The following is a 21,104-nucleotide window of genomic DNA, read 5'->3' as shown; positions in this document are numbered from 1 at the left end:
CTAATTGCTAGTGATGATGAACATTTTTTCATGTATTTGTTGATTGATTATATATCATCTGAGAAGTGTCTCTTCAGGTCCTTAGCCCATTTATTGATTGAGTTATTTGGTTTTGGGGTGTTTAGTTTTTTGAGTTCTTTATATACCCTAGAGATTAGTGCTCTGTCTGATGTGTGAGAGGTAAAGATTTGCTCCCAAGATGTAGGCTTTCTATTCACCTCACAGATTGTTTCTTTTGCTGAGAAGAAGCTTTTTAGTTTGAATCCATCCCATTTATTGATTCGTGATTATAATTTTTGTACTATAGGAGTCTTCTTAAGTAAGTTGGGGCCTAATCCAACATCATGGAGATTTGGGCCTACTTTTTCTTCTATTAGACACAGGGTCTCTGATTTAATTCTTAGGTCCGTGATCCACTTCGAGTTGAGTTTTGCGCATGGTGAGAGATAGGGGTCTAATTTCACTTTGTTGCATATGGATTTCCAGTTTTCCAAGCACCATTTGTTGAAAAGGCTATCTTTTCTTCATGTATGTTTTTGGCTCCGTTGTCTAATAACTGTGCTTATGTGGGTTTGTCTATGTGTCCTCTATTCTGTATCATTGGTATACCATTCTACTTTGGTGCCAAAACCATGCTGTTTTTGTTACTATTGCTCTGTAGTATAGTTTAAGATGTGGTATAGTGATGTCATCTGCTTCACTCTTCCTACTAAGGTTTGCTGTAGCTATTCTGAGTCTCTTATTTTTCCAGATGAATTTCATGATTGCTTTTTCTATTTCTATGAGGAATGTCATTGGAATTTTGATCAAAATTGCATTAAATGTGTATGGTGCTTTTTTTGCAAGTATGTTCATTTTGATAATATTAATTCTGCCTATCCAAGAGCAAGGTAGATATTTCCATCTTCTAAGGTCTTCTTTGATTTCTTTCTTTAGGGTTCTGTAATTTTCATCATATAGATCTTTAATTAAGTTGATTCCCAACTTTTTTTTTTTGAGGCTATTGAGAATGGGGTAGTTTTCCTTATTTCTCTTTCAGAGTATTTGTCACTGATATACAGAAATGCCTTTGATTTATGAGTGTTGATTTTGTATCCTGCTACTTTTGCTGAATTCACTTTCTACTTCTAGGAGTTTTCTGGTGGAACTTTTAGGGTCTTCCAGGTATAGAATCATATCATCAGCAAATAGTGCCAATTTGAGTTCCTCTTTTTCTATGTGTATCCCTTTAATTTCTTTCATCTAACTGCTCTGGCCAGTGTTTCAAGAACTATGTTAAATAGAAGTGGTGAAAGAGAGCATCCCTTTCTTGTTTCAGTTTTTAGAGGGAATGCCTTCAATTTTTCTCCATTTAGAATGATGTTGGCCTGGGGCTTAACATAAATAGCCTTTATGATGTTGAAATATGTTTCTGTTATCCCTAGTTTTTCTAGTGTTTTGGACATAAAGGGGTGCTGTATTTTGTTAAATGCTTTTTCTGTGTCTATTAAGGTGATCATATGATTCTTTAAGTCTATTGATGTGATTTTAAAGGCATGAGAAATATTGCAGCAGGGCCAGCCCATTAGCTCTGTTCAGTCCAGCATCTCCTGGACTTTCTTGAGTTCTGGACCCATTCTTCCTTGTAGCACCTTTTCAGAGTTCTGTAGAACCATTAGGGCTGGGTGAGTATCTTGCAGTATTTGGGAAGTAAATAAGTATTAGTATTCACATTTCAAACATTGGAGTAACTATAGTGATTTATTCCAAAAGAAAATGAGAATGTAGGCCTAGAACCTCCCCTTAGTATCTACTGGGTATTTTTTCCAGGATCTCCACAGATACCCAAATACAGAGATGCTCAAATCCCTTATATTAGATGACACAGTGCATGCATATAATCTACACACATCTCCTCTGCTACTTTCAATCATCTCTGTGTTGCTTTTTAACACTTCACACAATATAAATGCTGTGTAAATAGTTGTTATACTATATTGTTTAGGCAATAAGAAAAATGTCTATACCTGTCCTGTACAAGCAACCATCCAGGGCCTGATGACATCTGTCTGGTTGGTTGAGTCCTTGAATGCAGAACCTGCAGATCCAGAGGTCTGACTGTATTTCTTTGTGTCATTAGGGAAACAGTGTTATCTGGAAAAAATACTTCATGCCTTAAAATCAGTGCTAAAAGTGATTGGTTATTTTTATACTGCTTTGATAACTAGTAGTATCACACCATTAACTTTATTAAACTCAGAATGCTTTATTAAGTACATTATACCTTCTCTTTGTTTTTCAGGACACTGTAATTTATGAACGACTTGCAGAGACTTCAAAATACAAAGAAATTACCCTAAAACATTTAGAACAGTTTGCTACAGAAGGTGAGCATAATAGTGTAGTAAAGTATGATTAAAATACACAGAAATCATATACTCTTGAGAGCTTACAAGGTCACTGGTATTGTTTTACCTAGACATTCCTAAAATAAGGTATCAATATTGAGAGCTTAGATTTTACTATATTCTGTTCCCATACAATATTTTTATTTTATTTAGAAAACTAAAACTGTATTTATTGAAATGTTCAGAGGCTTTATCCCTACATTTTAGGTAGTAAGATCCATTAATCTGTTTACTTTTCAGAATGGATAAATTTACAGTGTAAACACTTTACCTTATATCTCAAGAAATTCATTAGGGAAGAAATGAGTCAAAGAACTGAAATATTCTAATCTGAATAAGAGAGAGAAGAAATAAATAAGCCTATGTGATTATGAAAATGAGTATCAATTTAGTTAGAACTGAAGACTTTTTTTTAAGGCCCCGACCACATGTCAAGCTCTGTGTTAGACCTGAGAATCGATGATAAAAAAGAAAAAAGCTTAACCCTGTCTCTCTGCCTTGAAATATGATGATGTGTGAAACAAAACAGTACTTGGTCTAGAGAGCTGATCTAGATAGGATGAAAGGGAGTAAGGGTTGTTAAACATTAGGGTCAGTACTACAAGAATTTGTAGTCTTATCTCTGAACTTGGCAGCAGTGGTCACAGCTGTATCTAAATCTCCCATCTCAGTTTTCCCTCCTGTTTCAGCTAGAACAGTCGCCAGGGGTACCAAGCCTGACCCCTGATCAATCCTTTCTTCCTCCTGATCCAAGCTGAGAAAAGATAGAAATGTTTTTTAAAAATCACTAGGAAAAAATTATAATAGACTTTGAAAATCAAGGACACAAAGAACCTCCTCCCAAATCTACAGAAAGCAGGAACACAGAAGCATACATGATGATAGAGCTCAGACCCTCAGACAGGGCCCCAGGCAGGTTCAACCTACCACACACAGCACAGGTATTGTTTGGTTTGGTTTTGCTTGTTGAGGGGTCTGGAGGCATCTTTCTCCTCTGGATATGATGATACACATGCTCTGGCTCTCAGACATATTTGAGTTGGCTCGGCCCCCACCTTCACTCCATTCTTTCTGGCTCTGGGCTGAATGTCACTTCTGCTCCATGGCTCCCCTCAAATAAATTTTCCAGCCAAGTTTCCAAAAGTGAAAAACATGCCCTAATATGGCCCCGTGGATTTAACCTCCACTCTCAGTGATCCGGCAATAGATAACCCTACTCCTTTCTTAGAAAGACCCTCCTGGTATTTTATGTCACAGGTTCTTTGCTTCTTGCTTCTGACATATTGCCTTGAACATATTTTATTTGACAGGATGATGAAGCCTAGAGTCTGGCTCTGATTGTTTTTAGAGTTAAATGACCTTGAGTGAGGCATTCTCTTAGGAACCTAGGTAGCTGCTTCCTTACATGGCTGAGAAGTGCTCTGGCCTCTCTCTTCTTCTAGTTCCTCTACTTTTTTTCTGGCTGAGGGTGAAGTGAGCTATGAAAGCCATAGACACTGAGCTCTGGGAGTAGGTCAGCGCACACATGAGCTTTGACTGCCTTCCCTGAACACGTCTGTTCCTTATTGCCACTGACCCTCCATTTACAAAGATTCTTTTTGCCATAAATTTATAGTGGTAAACAGCAGTGATAAATACAGTCATATAGCCCAGTAAGAGGAAGGCCACCCTCCCAGTTGACTTTAAGGGGTTTCCCTGTCCCTCCTTATAAGCATCTGAAGCCACTATTCTGAGTCAGCCATTGTATCTGACAGTGGAGTTACAGATAGGAAGAACTCCAGGTCCCTGCTGTTCAGGAGCCTCAATCTGATAGAGGAGACCATGAGAGCAAACGTATAGAACATTGTTATTCACAACATGAGAGCATTTGGGGATTTCTGCTTGTGTCATCCAGGTGAGAGGAGGCTGTTTCAAAACGATGGCTTGAAGAGCTGAGTCTTAAAGTTGATTCCAAACTGACAGTGGCAAGGTATTTGGGAGGGTAGAGTGGAGACCCTGGTATGGAGAAGGTGGCAGCAGGGAAAGAGGTTGAGGCAGTTGATGAAACAAGTAAGAGCCATACATCAGGGTTTACCTCTCATCTTGGAGAATGTTCAGAAGATTTCAAACGAAGGAAGCCCTTAATAAGATCAGGATTTTAGAAGAGTCACTCTAGGTATGGAGGATGGATGAAAAGGACTGGGAATGAGAAGCACAGTGCCAATCTTAAGAGTGAGAGGACATTGATAGATGTTTTATACTGAGGTTTTGTCATAGCCGAGTTGGATTTAGCATATTATTTGAATGCAATTAGTCTTTTCAAATAGGACTTTATTAAACAAAAACAGGAACATCAGACTTCTGAATAAAATCTTTTTTGGTGTGTCGGGGTGTGTGTTTGTTGCCTCTTCCAGGATTAAGAACTTTGTGTTTTGCCGTGGCTGAGATTTCGGAGAGCGACTTTGAGGAGTGGAGAGCTGTCTACCAGCGGGCGTCCACCTCCGTGCAGAACAGACTGTTGAAGCTGGAGGAGAGCTACGAGCTGATCGAAAAGGTGTGTGGGGGGCTGTTTTGGTCCTCCAGAAAGTCAGTCTTTACTCTTGGAACCAATGGAATAAAAAGGAGACCATCTTGATGCAACACTCACCGTTGAATTTCCTCTCACTGTCTAGCATTAATATACCTTCATTAATAACATTTATGAGAGAGAAGTTTACTGAACAGGCACAGGTTTAGACATTACGATGTATAGACCTTCACTCTTACAGTTTGGGATCACAGTTTGGTCTGACGATCTCCTTACCAACTTCTTCCATTGTTTCTGCATCACTGAGGACATGGACCATGCCCACACACACATTATATAAACATACATTTGTGCTTAGAATTAATCTAAGCATATTTAATATGTAATATAAAATCATGATATAGCTTACATAATCTGTAGCTAGTAATCAGTAATACTTAAGTGAATAATCCTGGGCGCATACCTGGCCAATTGTTGTACTACACTTATGCACCCCTCTCCTTCTATTATTTTGATCACAAGTATAAATATCCCTCTTTTACAGATGAAGAAACTAAAGCCAGTCAGCCTAAAAGTGATCCATACACTATGGCTGGTGCTATAGAAATAGTAAGATGTTAATTATCAGTGGCAAATAATTTTGTGTACTCTGTGCCAGGTGCTGTTCATAGCACTTTTGTTTATTAACTATTTAATCCCTTTGAAGTGTTAATTATCCTGTTTACAGATGAAGAAATCAAGGCACAGATTAAGTCATCCTGCTAACATTACACAGCTCCTATGAGCAACAGATCTCCCTCCTACCCGTTTTCATGCTCTGAAGCACTCATGTGCCTCCACTCTAACCTTTAACTACCCATTAAATAACTCCCCAGTTGCTCAGTTCCTTCAACATACTCATGTTTGTACAGCATGGAAGCAAACTAGCTCATCAGCCACAGATCTCACCTCCAGGTAAGTAAAGGCTGACTTTTTCCTTCTTCCTCTCTATCAAACTAGGTATTTCCCAGTATTTCTGTCTTATAAGGCTGTGAGCACCACAGGGATGTCCTGGACTATTTCTACTTCCGTTCCCATATGCCCTTTACTACTAGGGAGGGCCATTTTCTAGCTGCAGGTGGTTTCTCTGTCGCATACACTTGCCACATGTAACTCTAGGTATTGTTCTTCTGTCTCCTCAGTACACTGTGATCACTTCATATGTTGTGTGTTTTATAAGGGAGACATCTAGTCACATAGGTCATACATGATATGCAGAGAGAGAAAGATATATAGATAGAGATATCTACCCCTTATATATGAACTTAATATTTTCTGCACTTTATTCCAAGAAGACACGTGATAGCATATGTAGTACCTTCCAGCTTGGCCCCCCTCACCAAATTTAGCGGTGTGCACACAGCAGGGGCTTGCTATCAATTTATTTATTGAACCTGCGTTTTTTTTCTTTTTTGGCCACTTTCTAACATTTATATATGATTATATCTTTGGGGTATTATATGTTGAAATAAAATAATATGGGGCCATGATCGTAATCTCCAATGAAAGTCATGTATTATATCTTACTAATGGTATTGATTTTTATCTTTTGCTTTCCTTACTCTTAAGAATTTTTTTTTAATTACCATGTTTGTAAATGATTCTCTTATTCCTGCTATCTTCTCTCCCATGCTAATGATATGGAATTAATGTATAGTGACACTAAAAATACATTTGAAAATGGGTTATTAAATTGTTTATACTTGAAGCATGTATAGAAAATTCTTGAGCTGAATTATCAATAAGCCTAACATTCTTACTCTTAATTTCTTAGTATCTATAGGTTAGATTTTTTAGGATTTACAGTTTTCTTGTTAATGTCTGATTAAAACACCTTAGTACTTTGAGGTTTTTAACAGAAGTAGATGTTCAATCTTTTTCCAGCAGATGGTGATCATGAGTTGCATTGAAATTTAAGTTGCCTGAGAAAATCCATTGAAAGTTTTTGTTGTTGTTTCTTTGGGTTTGTTTGTTTGATTGTTTAGTTTACCTACATGGAAACCTCCCTTATGATTGCTTTTTAGCTAAAACAAGTGAAAATGGAAAATTAGAGCTAATTTATCTTTACTTCTTGATAAGCCACAGGCTCTCACATGTTAAAAAGTCTTAAGACCCAGAAAGGTGAAGAGATTGGGTCCCTTACTCAGCCAGAGTATTGGGGAGGGGGTTTAGGGACAGGAAAGATGGTGGAATGAGGTAGATATCAATCATTACCCGAGTACATGTATGACTGCACATATGGTGGACACTACATCATGTACAATCAGAGAAATGAAAAGTTGTGCTGCAGTTGTGCACAGTGAATCAAAATGCATTCTGTTGTCGTATATACCTAATTAAAATAAATTTATATATTTTTTTTAAATTCAGAGAACAAGAGTATACTTCTGGACTTCTGGAAACTTAAAAAAAAAATTAGTTTTCTGCATCCTTCTGTATTCCTCAAACTGGGTTTTTATTCAGTTATACATTCAGTTAACTTTCATTAGGCATTTAAAAGGTACTAGATATCCAACTGCCCAAGCCCATGAGGAAAATGGTTTGGGCCCTCTGGGTGCCCTGGTCTGAACAAGTCTCAAGTTGAGGAAACCTCAGGAACCCCCCTGAAGTGATCCACACGCTCCATCTGAAGGAAGCATGCAGAGCGGTGGTAACTTTTGAAAGAGCTTAAAAGAGTGTTGAACCAGGTAGAGGAAAGCAGAAGTCTTTTTTAAAGGAAAAAAGAATGACACAGGGGTCTCTGCAACTGAGCTGTTTTTCTAAAAAGTGGCTCTGCCAACACTGGTCCTTTGAGGACTGTGGGTGGGGTTTTTAGAAGTCTATAGAGCCAGGGTGATATCACTTTGTTGTTGGTCTGAGTTTCCATTCTTTGTTAAACTCAGCTGGGGTCAGTTCCGTAGAAGTTTTGATTTACTGCGTTAAAACCACCCTAGTGAGGCAAGTTTCAACCTGTCAGGCCGCTGATTCTGCTCATGTGTCACCCTGGCTTTAAATTTAGCTGTCACATCCTTAGAGTTCATCCAATTTGGCTTCTTCCTTACCTACTTTAACAGAGACATGTTGATTAGGCAATCTATTTTTTATATGTTTGGAATCTATTTTTATGTAGACTCTGATGTTGGACTTAACATATAAGGAAATGAATTTTTTTTTTTAACATGAGAGTGGTTTTCAAGAAAATGTTTTCAGGGCAGAACCCATTTTCCAAACAAAACATTCCCTGAACCATGATAATCATAATTGATAAAAGCAGCGCTGCCCTGGTTGAAAAGTTAAGGGGTGGAGGGAAGCCCCTTGTTGGCTTCCGCTACCCCTCCACCATGGTGGTCCGTGAGGGGCTTTTCAGGACTGGGGGGTCCTCTGAGTACAATTTGAAGACTATATGTTACCTCTGTGTGTGGACTTTTTAGAAAATGTGCTTCTCAAAAGATCAGAACTTCATTGTGGTCATACAGAATGTTTCTGAACACATTTGAATCAGTGACCTGGAATGCCATCAACACAGTGATGGTAGTATTACTTCAAAAACAATTCAAAATTTGAAAGATTTATTGAGCATTCCACAAAAACAAGAATGTTTTTGATAAATAAATATTTTACAATATGATTAAGGTTGTGCTTTCAAACCCTGTGTGCTCTCTCTCTCTCTCTCTCTCTCTCTCTCCTACCTCCTCTCACCCCTGTCATATTCATTCAAATGAGTAAATTCAGTTTTTAAGATTTAGTTAAAACCATATTCCTTCGGGGGTTATAACTTCTGGTGTGAACTGAAAAAACTACCCAGCTAGACCACAAATATGCAAGCATATGTTGATATCTATCCATAGGTGCAAGGCTGGGTTACTTTTCTACCCCAAGACATCTGAGCACTAGAGTGCACTGCCTTAACCCCACCCCCACCCCCAAGGAAACACTGAAGGGAAGAGAACACAGAGGTATGAAGAATCCTCTGCTAATGGCATCCATGTTGACAGTCATCATTAGAGGAGAGAACTGGGGATTTTTAAATTTATCTAAAATATAATTACATCTGTTGTAATATTGTATTATGTGGGCTCCAACACTTGCACCCATATGGTAAACTTTTCAGAATACTAAAAAAAAATAATTCTTATGCCATGAGTTGTTTCAAGAATCAGTTACTGGTACATTTTCTTTTCTGTTACTAAATATAAGCCAGGGGGTGACATTTGATAGTAGGAGAGTCTTAACTTGTTCAGGAATAAGGTCACTTAGTTAACATGCAAAAGGAACTGTCAGAGTCATCTCAGATGCTCCAGTTGTCTTGACCCACTTGGAAGAGGAATATTACAGCTTCACTCTGGTGCTATGGACAGTAATACCTCCTAGTCCCTCCTCATCACCACTTGAGAGAATTTACAGTTGTCTCATTTTCAGATGACAAACTTGACCTGTTTTGTCTTCCTTAACCTTATTCTTTTGAAATACGGTATAGTTGAATTCATCATTTCAGCTTATGAAACCAGTTATAGTGTTCAGTCTATACTTTTTAAAGCCAGATTATTTTTAAATAAATTTAAATTTAAATTATATCTGCATTTATTTAAAAAGAATTATAAATAACAAAATATTATAAAATCTTAAGTTTTATTGGCAATGGTTTCTCTGAAATTTCTCACCTATTTGCTTTGATCTGTCACTTTAATTTTATTCTAACATTTGAAACACAAATTATTTTTGCCCCATTCATTCTGTTCTGCTGGATTCCTTTGAAATTAATAGTACAGAGAGTTCTGATCTTACTTTCTTATTTTCTAATTAAACCAGTGGTAGAATATGAAGATGTGTCTTCATGGAAGATATAGCTTTTTAAATTTTTTATATTTATTTGCTTCAATCAATGTGATTATATCTTTAGCACTACACAAATTACCTACTAATAGCTTCTATGTTTATGAAAGCACATTATGTATCTTGAGCATCATAGAAAATAAAGCAGTGTGATATAATACTATCTAGATTGAGCATTGATTGAAGCAGTATTTCCCTAATAGTAAAATTTTTTTCTTGTTTTGAGGGGGGAAAAAAGTAGAAACTTAACTGTTGCTTTTATCTGGTGAAGTTTTTAAAAATAGATTGTGGGTCAGAGGATCATTTCTGAACTGGAGAGCAAAACCAGAGTGCTATAATTTTGGCATCGTCTAACTCTCCTTTGATCAAATAGTAGTGTTGTATCTTATATGCATTTATAATTTGTGATTAATGTATACCCACTAGATTGAAATTTCATGAGAGCAATCATAATTATCATATTCATCTCTGTATCTCCAGTGCTTGACTGTCTGGCCTACGTTAATCACTCAATAAATATTTGAAGAACAAATGAATAATTCAATTAGATAAATTATTCAGAACCTGGAGCTTAGTAAGTGCTTGCTTAGTGAAAACCTGGTTCCCAGTACCAATATAGTTTACACTTTTCACACATTGAAGGCCTTGGTACCAAATGTAATGTCACTAAGGATTAATTTAGGGATATGGCAGAAAAGGAGCTAATAATTTTACAAAATGTATTCTTAAGAAGTTTAGGATCACTCATTTAAAAAAAAATCTGTCTTCAGAGTTACTTGTATATAAATGTAAGAAGAACATGTTTGAAAAGATTCAACATCACACATTTGAGCACTGGAAAAGGCAGACTCTCTTCTGGTCTCTGGGGCACAGTAGGGGAAAGGATTGAAAAATCTCTACCTTTGTTTGAGTGATAGAAGATAGTAAACTTTTAAATCAAGAAAAAAAAAAGGTGTTTTGTTGTTGTTTTGTTTTGTTGTTTGTTTTTGTAATTTTTCCAGACAGAATTTTGGTGCCCTGTGCACTGAGATAAGGTATTTGGATAGGACAGTGAGGTCATGATCTTTTTTTACATTATTTTCTTTACTTCTCCCTAAAATATGATTCACATTTTGGGGCTCTTTAAAGACTGCCCTGATGTGTTGTAATATTAGATCAACCACTGTGCTGCGTTGCGAACAGTAGTGCATGCCTACAATCCCAGCATCTTGGGAGGCTGAGGCAGGAGGATTGCAAGTTCAAAGCCAGCCTCAGCAACTTCATGAGGCCCTTCACAAATCAACTCAGTGAGACCCTGTCTCTAAATAAAATACGAAGTAGGGCTGAGAGTGTGGCTCAGTGGTTGAGTGCCCATGAGTTTAATCCCTGGTACAAAAAAAAAAAAAAAAAAAGGTCAACCACGGCATTCAGTGTGACTAAACACAACAGTTGGGTACCCTTTGCCATATGTGACAACAAATGGTTTAGAAGATTCCTAGAGAAATATAAAACTTGATGGAAAACAGGACCTTTCTTGAACACTTTTGGCTGCCAAGTTCATAGTAACTTCTGTATGACAAAGGAATGCTCTTCCAGATAAAACTACCACATCTATTCTTAGGAGCTGCAAATATCACTTTCATTTGTACTAAAAGCTAGACGAAAATCTACATGATGTACTGGTGATTTCATGGTTTAAAATTCCAGTGGTTTCCTGTTTTACTGTTTGCTTAAGAACATTTGCAGTTAGTCATCTCACCTACTAACAAGACCTGTCACTTTTTGAGCATTTATTAATCTCTAGGTCCTCTACTTTTTTACCCTGATTATTTAGTTCAGGAGCCTCAGAAGTGAGGTACACAGATGATCCATTGGGGGTGAGCAAGGAAATAGTAGGCCTGTTTTGTTTTTGCTTATATTTTATCTCATTTTAATTTTTCTGCATTTTATAATGCACATGACTTATTAATAGAACAGAAATGTTGTACAAAACATGACTGTGTCATATGTAAATACTCAACATTTTTTCCTAATCTGCTACTCAAAAAAACAGTTTGAGATGACTGACCTAATTTCATCCCCAAAAGAACCCTGTTAAATCAGTATGATTAGGCATTCTGTTGTGGAAATTGATTCTTAGGAAAGTAAAGTTACTTGCTGAAGGACACATATCCGTGACAGTTGGCACAGCAAGAATTGAAATCCCAGCTCTGCCTTAATAATAGTCCATACATTATGTTGCCAGTGTGGTTTAGAAAAAGGCAGGAATGTGGGCAAAATATTGGAACTTTGAAAAATAAAATATAATCAAGAATGTAGTTGCATAGTCACTAGATCAGCACTTGGGGTAGGGGAGTGTTGATATTTGGGGATTCTCCACTTGGTAATCGAGGCAAAAAATATACTCTCTTTTCCTTAAAAATAAGGTTGACATATGTTTGCCATGGTTTTCCCTCAACTTTAGAATCTTCCTATTTAAAGTGTTTAATATTTTCTTATGTCTCTAATCACACGTGCCTTCTCAGGAGCACTCGTGGCCGACTTTCCACACTGGGTAGCTGTCTTCTGACTCAGATAAGATGGATGTGTTGTTTTTGCAAGCTACACCCAACCACTTCTCAAATCCTGATTCCTTTCGGCTGGGTGTGTGAATTCTGGCCTTATGTGCTAAGCCCTTGGCTCTGGGAGTTCAAATGTAATTTCTGTGGTTCGGAAAGCAACCAGCTAAAACCTTTTTCTTGGCCTCAGAAACATTAACCAGTTGCCTGATTTCTTCAGAAGCATGCAAATGGGTCATTCCAAGGGTTTAATGCTCTCAGCCTTAGTTTCATAGCCCAGTTTAAACTGAAAGGAGAAGAGGTGGGAGGTTCTCTTTTAAATACAACTGTCATCCATCCATACCTGCATCTCTACTAAATGGTGCTAAGAAGAAAAAAGGCTCAAGAGCGAATACCCCCTAATACAAGGCGGAACAGACAGGAGTCTGGCAGTCTGAGATCTTCTGTGGTAGAATGGCTTTGAGAATTCCACAAAACATCCACGTCCCAGGGTCACCACACTTTAAAGCTACAGAGGGTGATGACTGCAGTAGCCTCTTAACTGGTCCGGCAGCCACTATTCTTACCCTCTGGAGTTGGACACTATAAGTTCCCAGGTAGAATACTTTCTGAAACATAAATCTGATCCTGAGTCTCCCCTTCTAAAATTCTCACCAGATATCCTTTGCCTTTGGAATCTTCACTGGAACACACTGACCTTGAATTTCCATTCTTCCCCTGCTTTTCCAGCCTCATCTTCCTCACCACCATGCTTCATTTCATTTATTGCTCTCATATTGACTTCATGGCAACTTCTCAAATGCGATAGGCTTTTTCCATACCTCCATCTCTGCACGTGTGATTTGTTCTGTCTAGAATTAACTCTTGACCTCTCCGGATTGACTAAATCTGAAGTCATTGTTTAAGATTTAAAGTCAAGTGTTAACTCACATTAGATGGTTGTGTTTTTTTAACTATCCAGACTAAATCGATACTTCTTTCCTATGTTTGTCATTTGTATACACATGAAAGTACATATGTAGTATATAGAACACAGGACTAGCATAGTATTTTTAAAGATAGGCTATAACATACAGTAATGTGATTAATTGGGGGGAGCATTATTTCTTTGATAATAACCCTACATCACAGTTAAGAAGTTTTGTCTGAAATTTAGTGTTGCACAAAGACAAAAAAGGGTAGGTAGGAGCTGGACAAGGGAATATCCAGAGCTATCATGAAGGAGCCACATGCAGAGATGGGACACTCACAAGGTCTGCGAACTTCAGCTCAATGGCCACACCCATGCACTGCCTATTTTTGTTAAGTTTTATTGGAACACAGTAACATCCATTGATTTACATAATATCTTTGGCTGGTTTTCTACTCAGCAACAGAACTGAGTAGTTGCAGCAGAGAATGTATGACCCTCAATTTACCATCTGTTCTTTTACAGAACATTTTGTCAACCCTGCTATAAGTCAGCAATTTTCAGAGTTACAGTTCTCCAAACAGCAGCATTGCAGCCACTGCACATTCCCAGTCTCACCTGAGACCTATTCAGTGAGCAATTCTGAGTGCAGGGCCTAACAAGGTGGTACTAAGCCTAAGTGATTCTGATGGCTGCTAAAGTATGGAAAGAGTCCTGGCACTGTGGCTAATTACTGCAGGCTTAGTGAGATATTCTCAGGCAGGTTTAGGTGAAACAGCAATAGAAGATGGGGAGGAATCCAAAGAAGAGTGTCTGCTGATAACTTTCTGAAATGGAAATCCCTTGTTGCAGGAGATCACTCTCATATCCCCAGAACTACATGCTTAGTGCATCTGAATGAGTAAGTGCAGGCTGTGTCTTCTAAAAGAGCTCATCTTCAAATGTGAATGTGGGTCCTGCAGGTGAGAAGAGAATAGGTACATCTGGTAGGACTGAGGCTAACCCCCATTCATAGAAACAAAGTGTTGTTAAAGACTAAGGAGCAGGCTGGGCACAGTGGCGCATACCTGTAATCTCAAAGCCAGCCTCAGCAAAAGAGAGGCACTAAGCAACTCAGTGAGACCCTGTCTCTAAATAAAATACAAAGTAAGGCTGGGGATGTGGCTCAGTGGTCAAGTGCCCCTGAGTTCAATCTCTGGTACCCAAAAAAAAAAAAAAAGACTAAGGAACAGAGACAGATGTTTAAAAACCCAATGATCTGAATAAAAGTCTTACTTTCATTTCCTCTTAGTTCCCATTTGCTTCCTTTGGGTATGTAATGATTCTTGGGGTTTCTTTCTTACTATCCTAGTTCAACTGTATCTGTGTGACCTCAGAAAACTGACTCAGCCTCCCAAAAGCTATTAACTGGAACAATAAATGCCAAACACTGAACAGTGTCTGGTCCATTTTCTCTGCTCAGAAAGTGTTAGTTGCTTCTTCGTTTTTACCTACCTAGTTGTTATTTCATGTTGAAATAAAGTTTATATTGCTGGCCTTTATCATATTAATCCAGTGGTAAAATTTTGCATGCCAATATTACATCTTTGTCTTTAAAGAAACTTTATCAAATTGCCTATGTTGCAGTATCAAGCCTACATTAGTATTATGAACTTGATCATTATATTTTTCTCACTTGCAAACATAACACATGCTTTTAGAAATATATCATCTAAACACTAACCAAATCTTTGCTCTCATGGAAATATAGGTCACTTTGAGGTTCTGATACTTAGTAAAATATACATGTATTGGGGGAGAAAAAAACCACAATTCCGAAATCTGTCATAATACATTTTACCAGACTACAGAAAGTTTTTGAACACTCTATATGAAGCTTTTTGATCTTCACTAGGGAAGAAATTTTGTATTTATATACCTTTTGTAAAAAGCCTGCATAATTTAGAAACATCTGAAAGAGAAAAATAAGAATATTGGGGACTTTACTAGGTGAATAAATATTATTTCATGATTTTTCAGTGATAACTAAATCTATATTATGTCAAAGAGTCCTCAACCTGAAACCTTTATAACTTTTGGCATGGTGACAGCTTGAAAGTAAAATTAGTATTTTGGATTTTTTTTTAATTCCATAAATGCCATGGGAATTTTATCATGTTTCAACACTTTCTGAATATGTAATTCCCATAGTGCCCATTAGTGACCATCTGTGTAAGGTAATACATATTTGGGATGAAATTGATTACAGCCCGAACACCCTAGTGTTATGATCAGGAAAAGCACGCAAAGTTCACATCTTTTTTCCTAATGATCTCTATGTAGCTGAAGATATTAATTTCCAAAGGCAGAACAGCCTATCACTCAAGATCTTAATCTCACAATAAATGACACCAGGGCAAAAGGATAGGAGTCTGCACAGCCTTGCACTAAAATTAATAAGTGCTGTTCCCGGGAAGCTCTTAGGATAAAGGGGAAATGAACAGATTTTTGGAGCAGAGTGTTTTCTTTTCACACATCAATGTAGGCCCACACCAATTTTGCTGAACGTTCAGAAATGTTTTATTACCCTTCTAGAAATCCCTATTATCACTAACACACTCCATGATCACCTGCTTGTAACTTTCCTGATCATACCTTGCTAATCCTATGTCTTTGATCCTTTGTGTTAATTTTGCTTGTCTTGAAAATGTTTTCCTTTCACCTGTACAAATCCAGATGCTTTCCTTATTTTAAATATGATTTCAACATGATCTCCAGTGAAGTCAGTTGTGTGTGGTGATGCTTATCTCTATATTTTCTGAATTTTCATTTTTCGGCTTAAGAGTAGAGCTCATCAAATATATTTGACTATATTTCTAATGAATATTTTGACTCTCTATGTAGTTACACAGTGTTTTGTGAAATATATTACAAAAAATAATTCTGTTTTGGGGGGAAGGTTTTGGTTTTGGTTTGTTTTAGTTTGGTTTAGAGAATTTTAAGGATTTGTATTACTGAACTATCACCGCAATCATTAAGAAACCTTATGATATCTTCCATAGAATATTTAAAATTCAAACACAACTACATCCTGCTCCTCACTGGGATGTGAGCCTGAATGATGTAACTGCAAATACCCTAAAAGTAGCTGGAAGAACTGATGGAGTCGTTGTCTAAATGTTGAAATATAGCAATTATAACGCTGGCACAGTTGATGCTGAACTGTTCTTCCTTTTTTTCCTTGAACTTCTTGATGATAATTATCCATCAGGTTATGATAGATTTCAAATCTGCTTCCCATTAAAGGTAATGAAATAATATTATCTTCTTAAAGAAGATGATATTTACTTTCCTGTTTTATATATCATATACCGAGAAGTCATGCATCAAGTGTATCTAACAGCTGTGTGCATTATTTGGAACACACTGAAAAGAAAATGGTCTAGATTGCAGTGATATTTTTTAACTTTTGGATTATGGATTTTGTTTTTGTTTGTCATGAGCTCACTTAGTGAAAATACTGACTGCTGCCTCAATATTATGGAAATACAAAGATAAATAGGACATGGCCCCTACTTTTGAGGAAAACTACTAGGGTCACACATTTAAACAGCTCAGCTTAATACAGATTGAGTATCCTTTATCTGAAATGCTTATGAATAGATTTCAGATTTTTTTCAGATTTTGGAATATTTTATGTGCATCATGAGATACCTTGAAGAGGAGACCCAAGTGTAAACATAAAATTCATTTTTTGTATATGCCTCTTTCACAGAGTGTAAAGGTAATTTTATGTTATAAATATTTATATTTTTTGTACCCAGGTTTTAACTACCACATCACATGAAGTCAGATGTGGAATTTTCCACTCATGGCATCATGTTGGTGTTAAAAGCATTTCAGGTTTTGGAGCATTTCAGACTTCAGATTTTCTAATTAGGGATGCTAACCCTATATGGTAAGATATGGAAAGATGGGCAAATTTCTGAGTACAGCAGAGGGGAAAACTTGTTTTGAAAGGCAAAGGAAAGCTAAAGTAAGCTGTAACTTTTGAGTTTGGTATCACAGAATACACCAGGTTTCACTAGCAAGTAAAGAATATGTGGTATATCTATTAATAGACAAGATTGTTTGTGTATCCCATGAAAACATCTTGCACATGCACAGCTCTCTCTAAGTCCATTGTGGCAGAGACTGTTGGCTGACTAATTTAACAATCATTCCCATCTGCCTTCTCCCTTGATGTCTCCCCTGTGGAACTGAGAAAAGCTAAATACTGATGGTTAGTGATATCCATGTAACACAATCTGGCTAACTGGCCATGTTTGGAAATATGCTGAGGGTTTTTTTAAATAATTTTGCTTTTTCAGATAAGAGACCCTGTTGATATCACTTCCTTACTCTTGTCTTCAATATGGCTGCTATAATTATACCAGTGAGGGCCACTGAGACATTGAGAGCATTCCGGAAGATGAATGGAGATGTGCTTGAGCCATAACTGCCTACTTCAGTACTACTTATGGGGAAAATCAAATCTTCACTTAAGCCATTGTAGTCAGATTTTTCTATTACTTGCAGCCAGAAGCATTCCTGACTGATACCGGAATTAGCCACACATGCAAGGGTATGGAGAGAGCAAGTCTGCCAGCACCATTTTTCCAACTGCATGTTCTCACTTTAGGTCTCTGTGTTACATCTTGATAATTCTTGCAATATTTCAAGATTTTCCCTCATTGTTATATTTGTTATGGTGATCTATGGTCAAGGATCTTTAATATCATTGTAATTGTTTTGGAGGGCACCACAAATTGTGCCCACATGAGACACTGAAGTTAATCAGTAAATGTTGTGTATGTTCTGACTGTTCCACCAACCAGCCATCCCTCCATCTCTGTCCCTTTCCACAGGCTTCCTTTTTTGAGATACGACAATATTGAAATCAGACGAATCAGTAAACCTACAAAGGTCTCCAAGCATTTAAGTGAAAGGAAGCGTTGCCTGTCTCTCACTTTAAGTCAAAAGCTAGAAATGGGTAAGCTTAGCAAGGAAGGCGTGGCTAAAGACAGGTAGACTGAAAGCTGGTCTCTTGCACGAGTTAGCCAACCAGTGAATGCAGTGGGAATGTCCTCAAAGGACATTAAAGTGCTATTCCAGTGAACATATGAATAATAAGAAAGCAAATCAGGCTTGTTGCTGATATGTCACCGTTTTAGTGATCTGGATAGAAGATCAGACCAACATTCCCTTCGGCCAAAAACAAATCCAGAGAAAGGCCCTAACCCTCTGCAGTTCTGTGAAGGCTGAGAGAGGTGAAGAAATAAGGAAAGAAGAATAAGGAAAGAAGCCATCTCCACAGTTGGAGATGTACAGGGCAAAGCAGCAAGTGCTGGTGAAGAAGCTGCAACACGTTGTCTGAAAGGTCTAGTGGAGATAGATGAAGAAGGGCGCTGCTCTCAACAGCAGGTTTTCAGTGTGGATGCAACAGTCTTATCTTGAAGAAGACACCATCTAGGACTTTCATAAAGTCCTAGGACTTTCTCTGTTGCATTAGAGATATTTTATATCTGACTTCAAAGGACAGACTGGCTCTCTTATTATGGCCTTCAGCAGCCACCACCCTGATCAGTCAGTGGCCATCCACATCAAGGCCAGATCCTCCACCAGCAAGAAGATGATGACTTGCTGAAGGCTCATGACTATTAGCAATTTTTTAGCAATAAAGTATTTTTAAAGTATTTACATTCTTTTTGTTGGTTGGTTGGTACTGGGGATTGAACCCAGGGGTACTCAACCACTGAACCAGGTCCACATCCCTATTTTATTTTTTTTATTTTTAGACAGCATCTTACCAAGTTGCTTAGGACCTCACCAAATTGCTGAAGCTGGCTTTGAACTTTTGATTCTTCTGCCTCAGCCTCCGGAGCCACTGGGATTTCAGGCATGTGCTACCATGCCTGGCTACATTGTTTTATACATAATGCTCTTGCATACTTAATACACTATACTATATGATAAACATGACTTTTATGCACACAAAAAAATTTACATGACTTGTTTCATTGTGATATTTGCTTTATCATAGTGGTCTAGAACCAAATCCACAATATCTTCAAAGTACACCTCTATTAGTTGTGTTCAGTCTTGTGTGAAGGATACTGTCTAATGAGCAATACTTCTGTGGTATTCTGACCTTCTCCTGTGCAAAGTGGAACAATGAGAAAAACGCTCAACTTGTTCTTTCTTAAAGATACCAATGCTATAACTTTGTTTACTGCTCTCCTCCTCATTTCTAATTTTATCATCTATACATTCCCTGATAATACTTCAGATTGCAATTTGACAATATTAGTATATATCCTTTTCTTTTTAAACAAATCATTAAGATTGCTTTTCCCCTGTGGTAATCTTCCTTATTCTGTTTTGTCTTTCTTGATAGCTACCTGCTCCTTTTTAACTGACTTTTTCTTTTCCCCTTATAAATATTTTTGGGCTTTGTTTTGTTGGGGTATGGTATTTGTTTGTTTGTTTGTTTAGAATTTGCTTTTAGGGAGACAGTAAGGTAAGACAGTCTTACTGTCATGGAAAAAATATTCTGGATGAAAGTCAAGGATCCTTAAGAGAGAGAGCTCAGTGGAATAGTTGGAACTTACACCTAAGTCCATGAATTATCATTAAGTCTCTGATTTTCAAACAACTGTGTACTTTAATTCTTGTTTTTAAAGAATCTAAACTAGTTGGATTCTTAAAAATTTTACCCCTCATTTTTTTCCAGAACCTTCAGCTACTAGGAGCTACAGCTATTGAGGATAAATTACAAGATCAAGTGCCTGAAACCATAGAAACTCTGATGAAAGCAGATATCAAAATCTGGATCCTCACGGGGGACAAGCAAGAAACTGCCATTAATATTGGTAATTCACTTAATTCAGGTGCTTTTTAACAGATAGATATATTTTAAAAGGTGTATTTGAGATGTTTCAATATTTGAAAGAGTTGATATATCAAGATTCCAAATTTATATTCTTAGACCTTCCTATTTGTTTACTTAGAGCTTCAATACTGCCTTTAACATTGCAGTGGTTTTATATGCAACCAAAATTGAGCTCTCACAACCACATATACCCTCTCCCACCTTTGCATCCTGCCTCCTCATGTGGCATTCGTGAGGGACACATGCTGATAATACTTCTGTAGTTGTCTGTGAGGGTCTAGGGATTAGATTTGTGGCGTGCTTGTGTACTGACGCTTGTTTATGTGACCAAATGTTTCTGAGATAGGAAGTAAGAAAGTTGCTAGTTTGTATTCTTCCTACAGTCAATTCAAATTATTTTGGAAAATAAAAGAGTTTGTATTAGCTCAAGCTGCCATAACAGAATATCTTATATAGGGTGACTTAAACAATAGAATCTGATTTTTCTGGAGACTGGAAATGCAAGAGCAGAGTGCCCAGGGTTGGTTTCTGGTGAGGCCTCTCTTCCTGGCTTACAGGTAGCTGCCTTCTCATGTCCTCATGTAACCTTTGCTCTGTGCACATGCACCACTTGTATCTTTTTCTTGTAAGGACACCGGTTCTGTTGCATTAGAGCCCTGTCTTAGTCTCTTTGCATGGCCAAAAAAAAAAAAAAATGCCCTCAGTCTAATAACTTGTAAAGAGAATAAATTTACATCTCACAGTTCTGGAGCAGAGGTCAAGGCACCACCAGATTCAGTATCAGATGAGGACACACTTTCTGATTTACAGATGGCATCTTCTGTGTCCTCACCTGGTAGAAGAGGCAAGGAAGTTTCAGAGGCCTCTTTTATAAAGGCATTAATCCATTTATAGGGGTAGAGCCATGCCAACAGCCCACCTCCTACTACCATCACACTGGTAATGAGCTTCAGTATTGAATTTTGGGGAGACAAATATTCAGACCATAGCAGGCCCCACACTA

The 21,104-nt window shown here is 37.5% G+C and overlaps 1 protein-coding gene across 5 annotated transcripts in view; it reads left to right on the top strand.

Moving 5' to 3' along the window:
- Positions 1 to 21,104, top strand: part of Atp8a1 (ATPase phospholipid transporting 8A1) — a 229,096-nt gene that overhangs the window by 112,414 nt on the left and 95,578 nt on the right. For all 5 annotated transcript variants that reach the window (XM_048784412.1, XM_015482073.2, XM_048784413.1 and 2 more), the window contains 3 exons: positions 2,282 to 2,366; positions 4,781 to 4,920; positions 19,943 to 20,081. In XM_048784412.1, coding sequence (XP_048640369.1) covers positions 2,282 to 2,366; positions 4,781 to 4,920; positions 19,943 to 20,081 — 364 coding nt within the window. The remainder of the gene's footprint in view (positions 1 to 2,281; positions 2,367 to 4,780; positions 4,921 to 19,942; positions 20,082 to 21,104) is intronic.

Source organism: Marmota marmota, unplaced genomic scaffold (genome assembly GCF_001458135.2).
Source record: "Marmota marmota marmota unplaced genomic scaffold, marMar, whole genome shotgun sequence".
Lineage (NCBI taxonomy): Eukaryota > Metazoa > Chordata > Mammalia > Rodentia > Sciuridae > Marmota > Marmota marmota.
The sequence above is the reverse complement of the archived record's forward strand: the minus strand, read 5'-3'. Positions and strand labels throughout refer to the sequence as shown.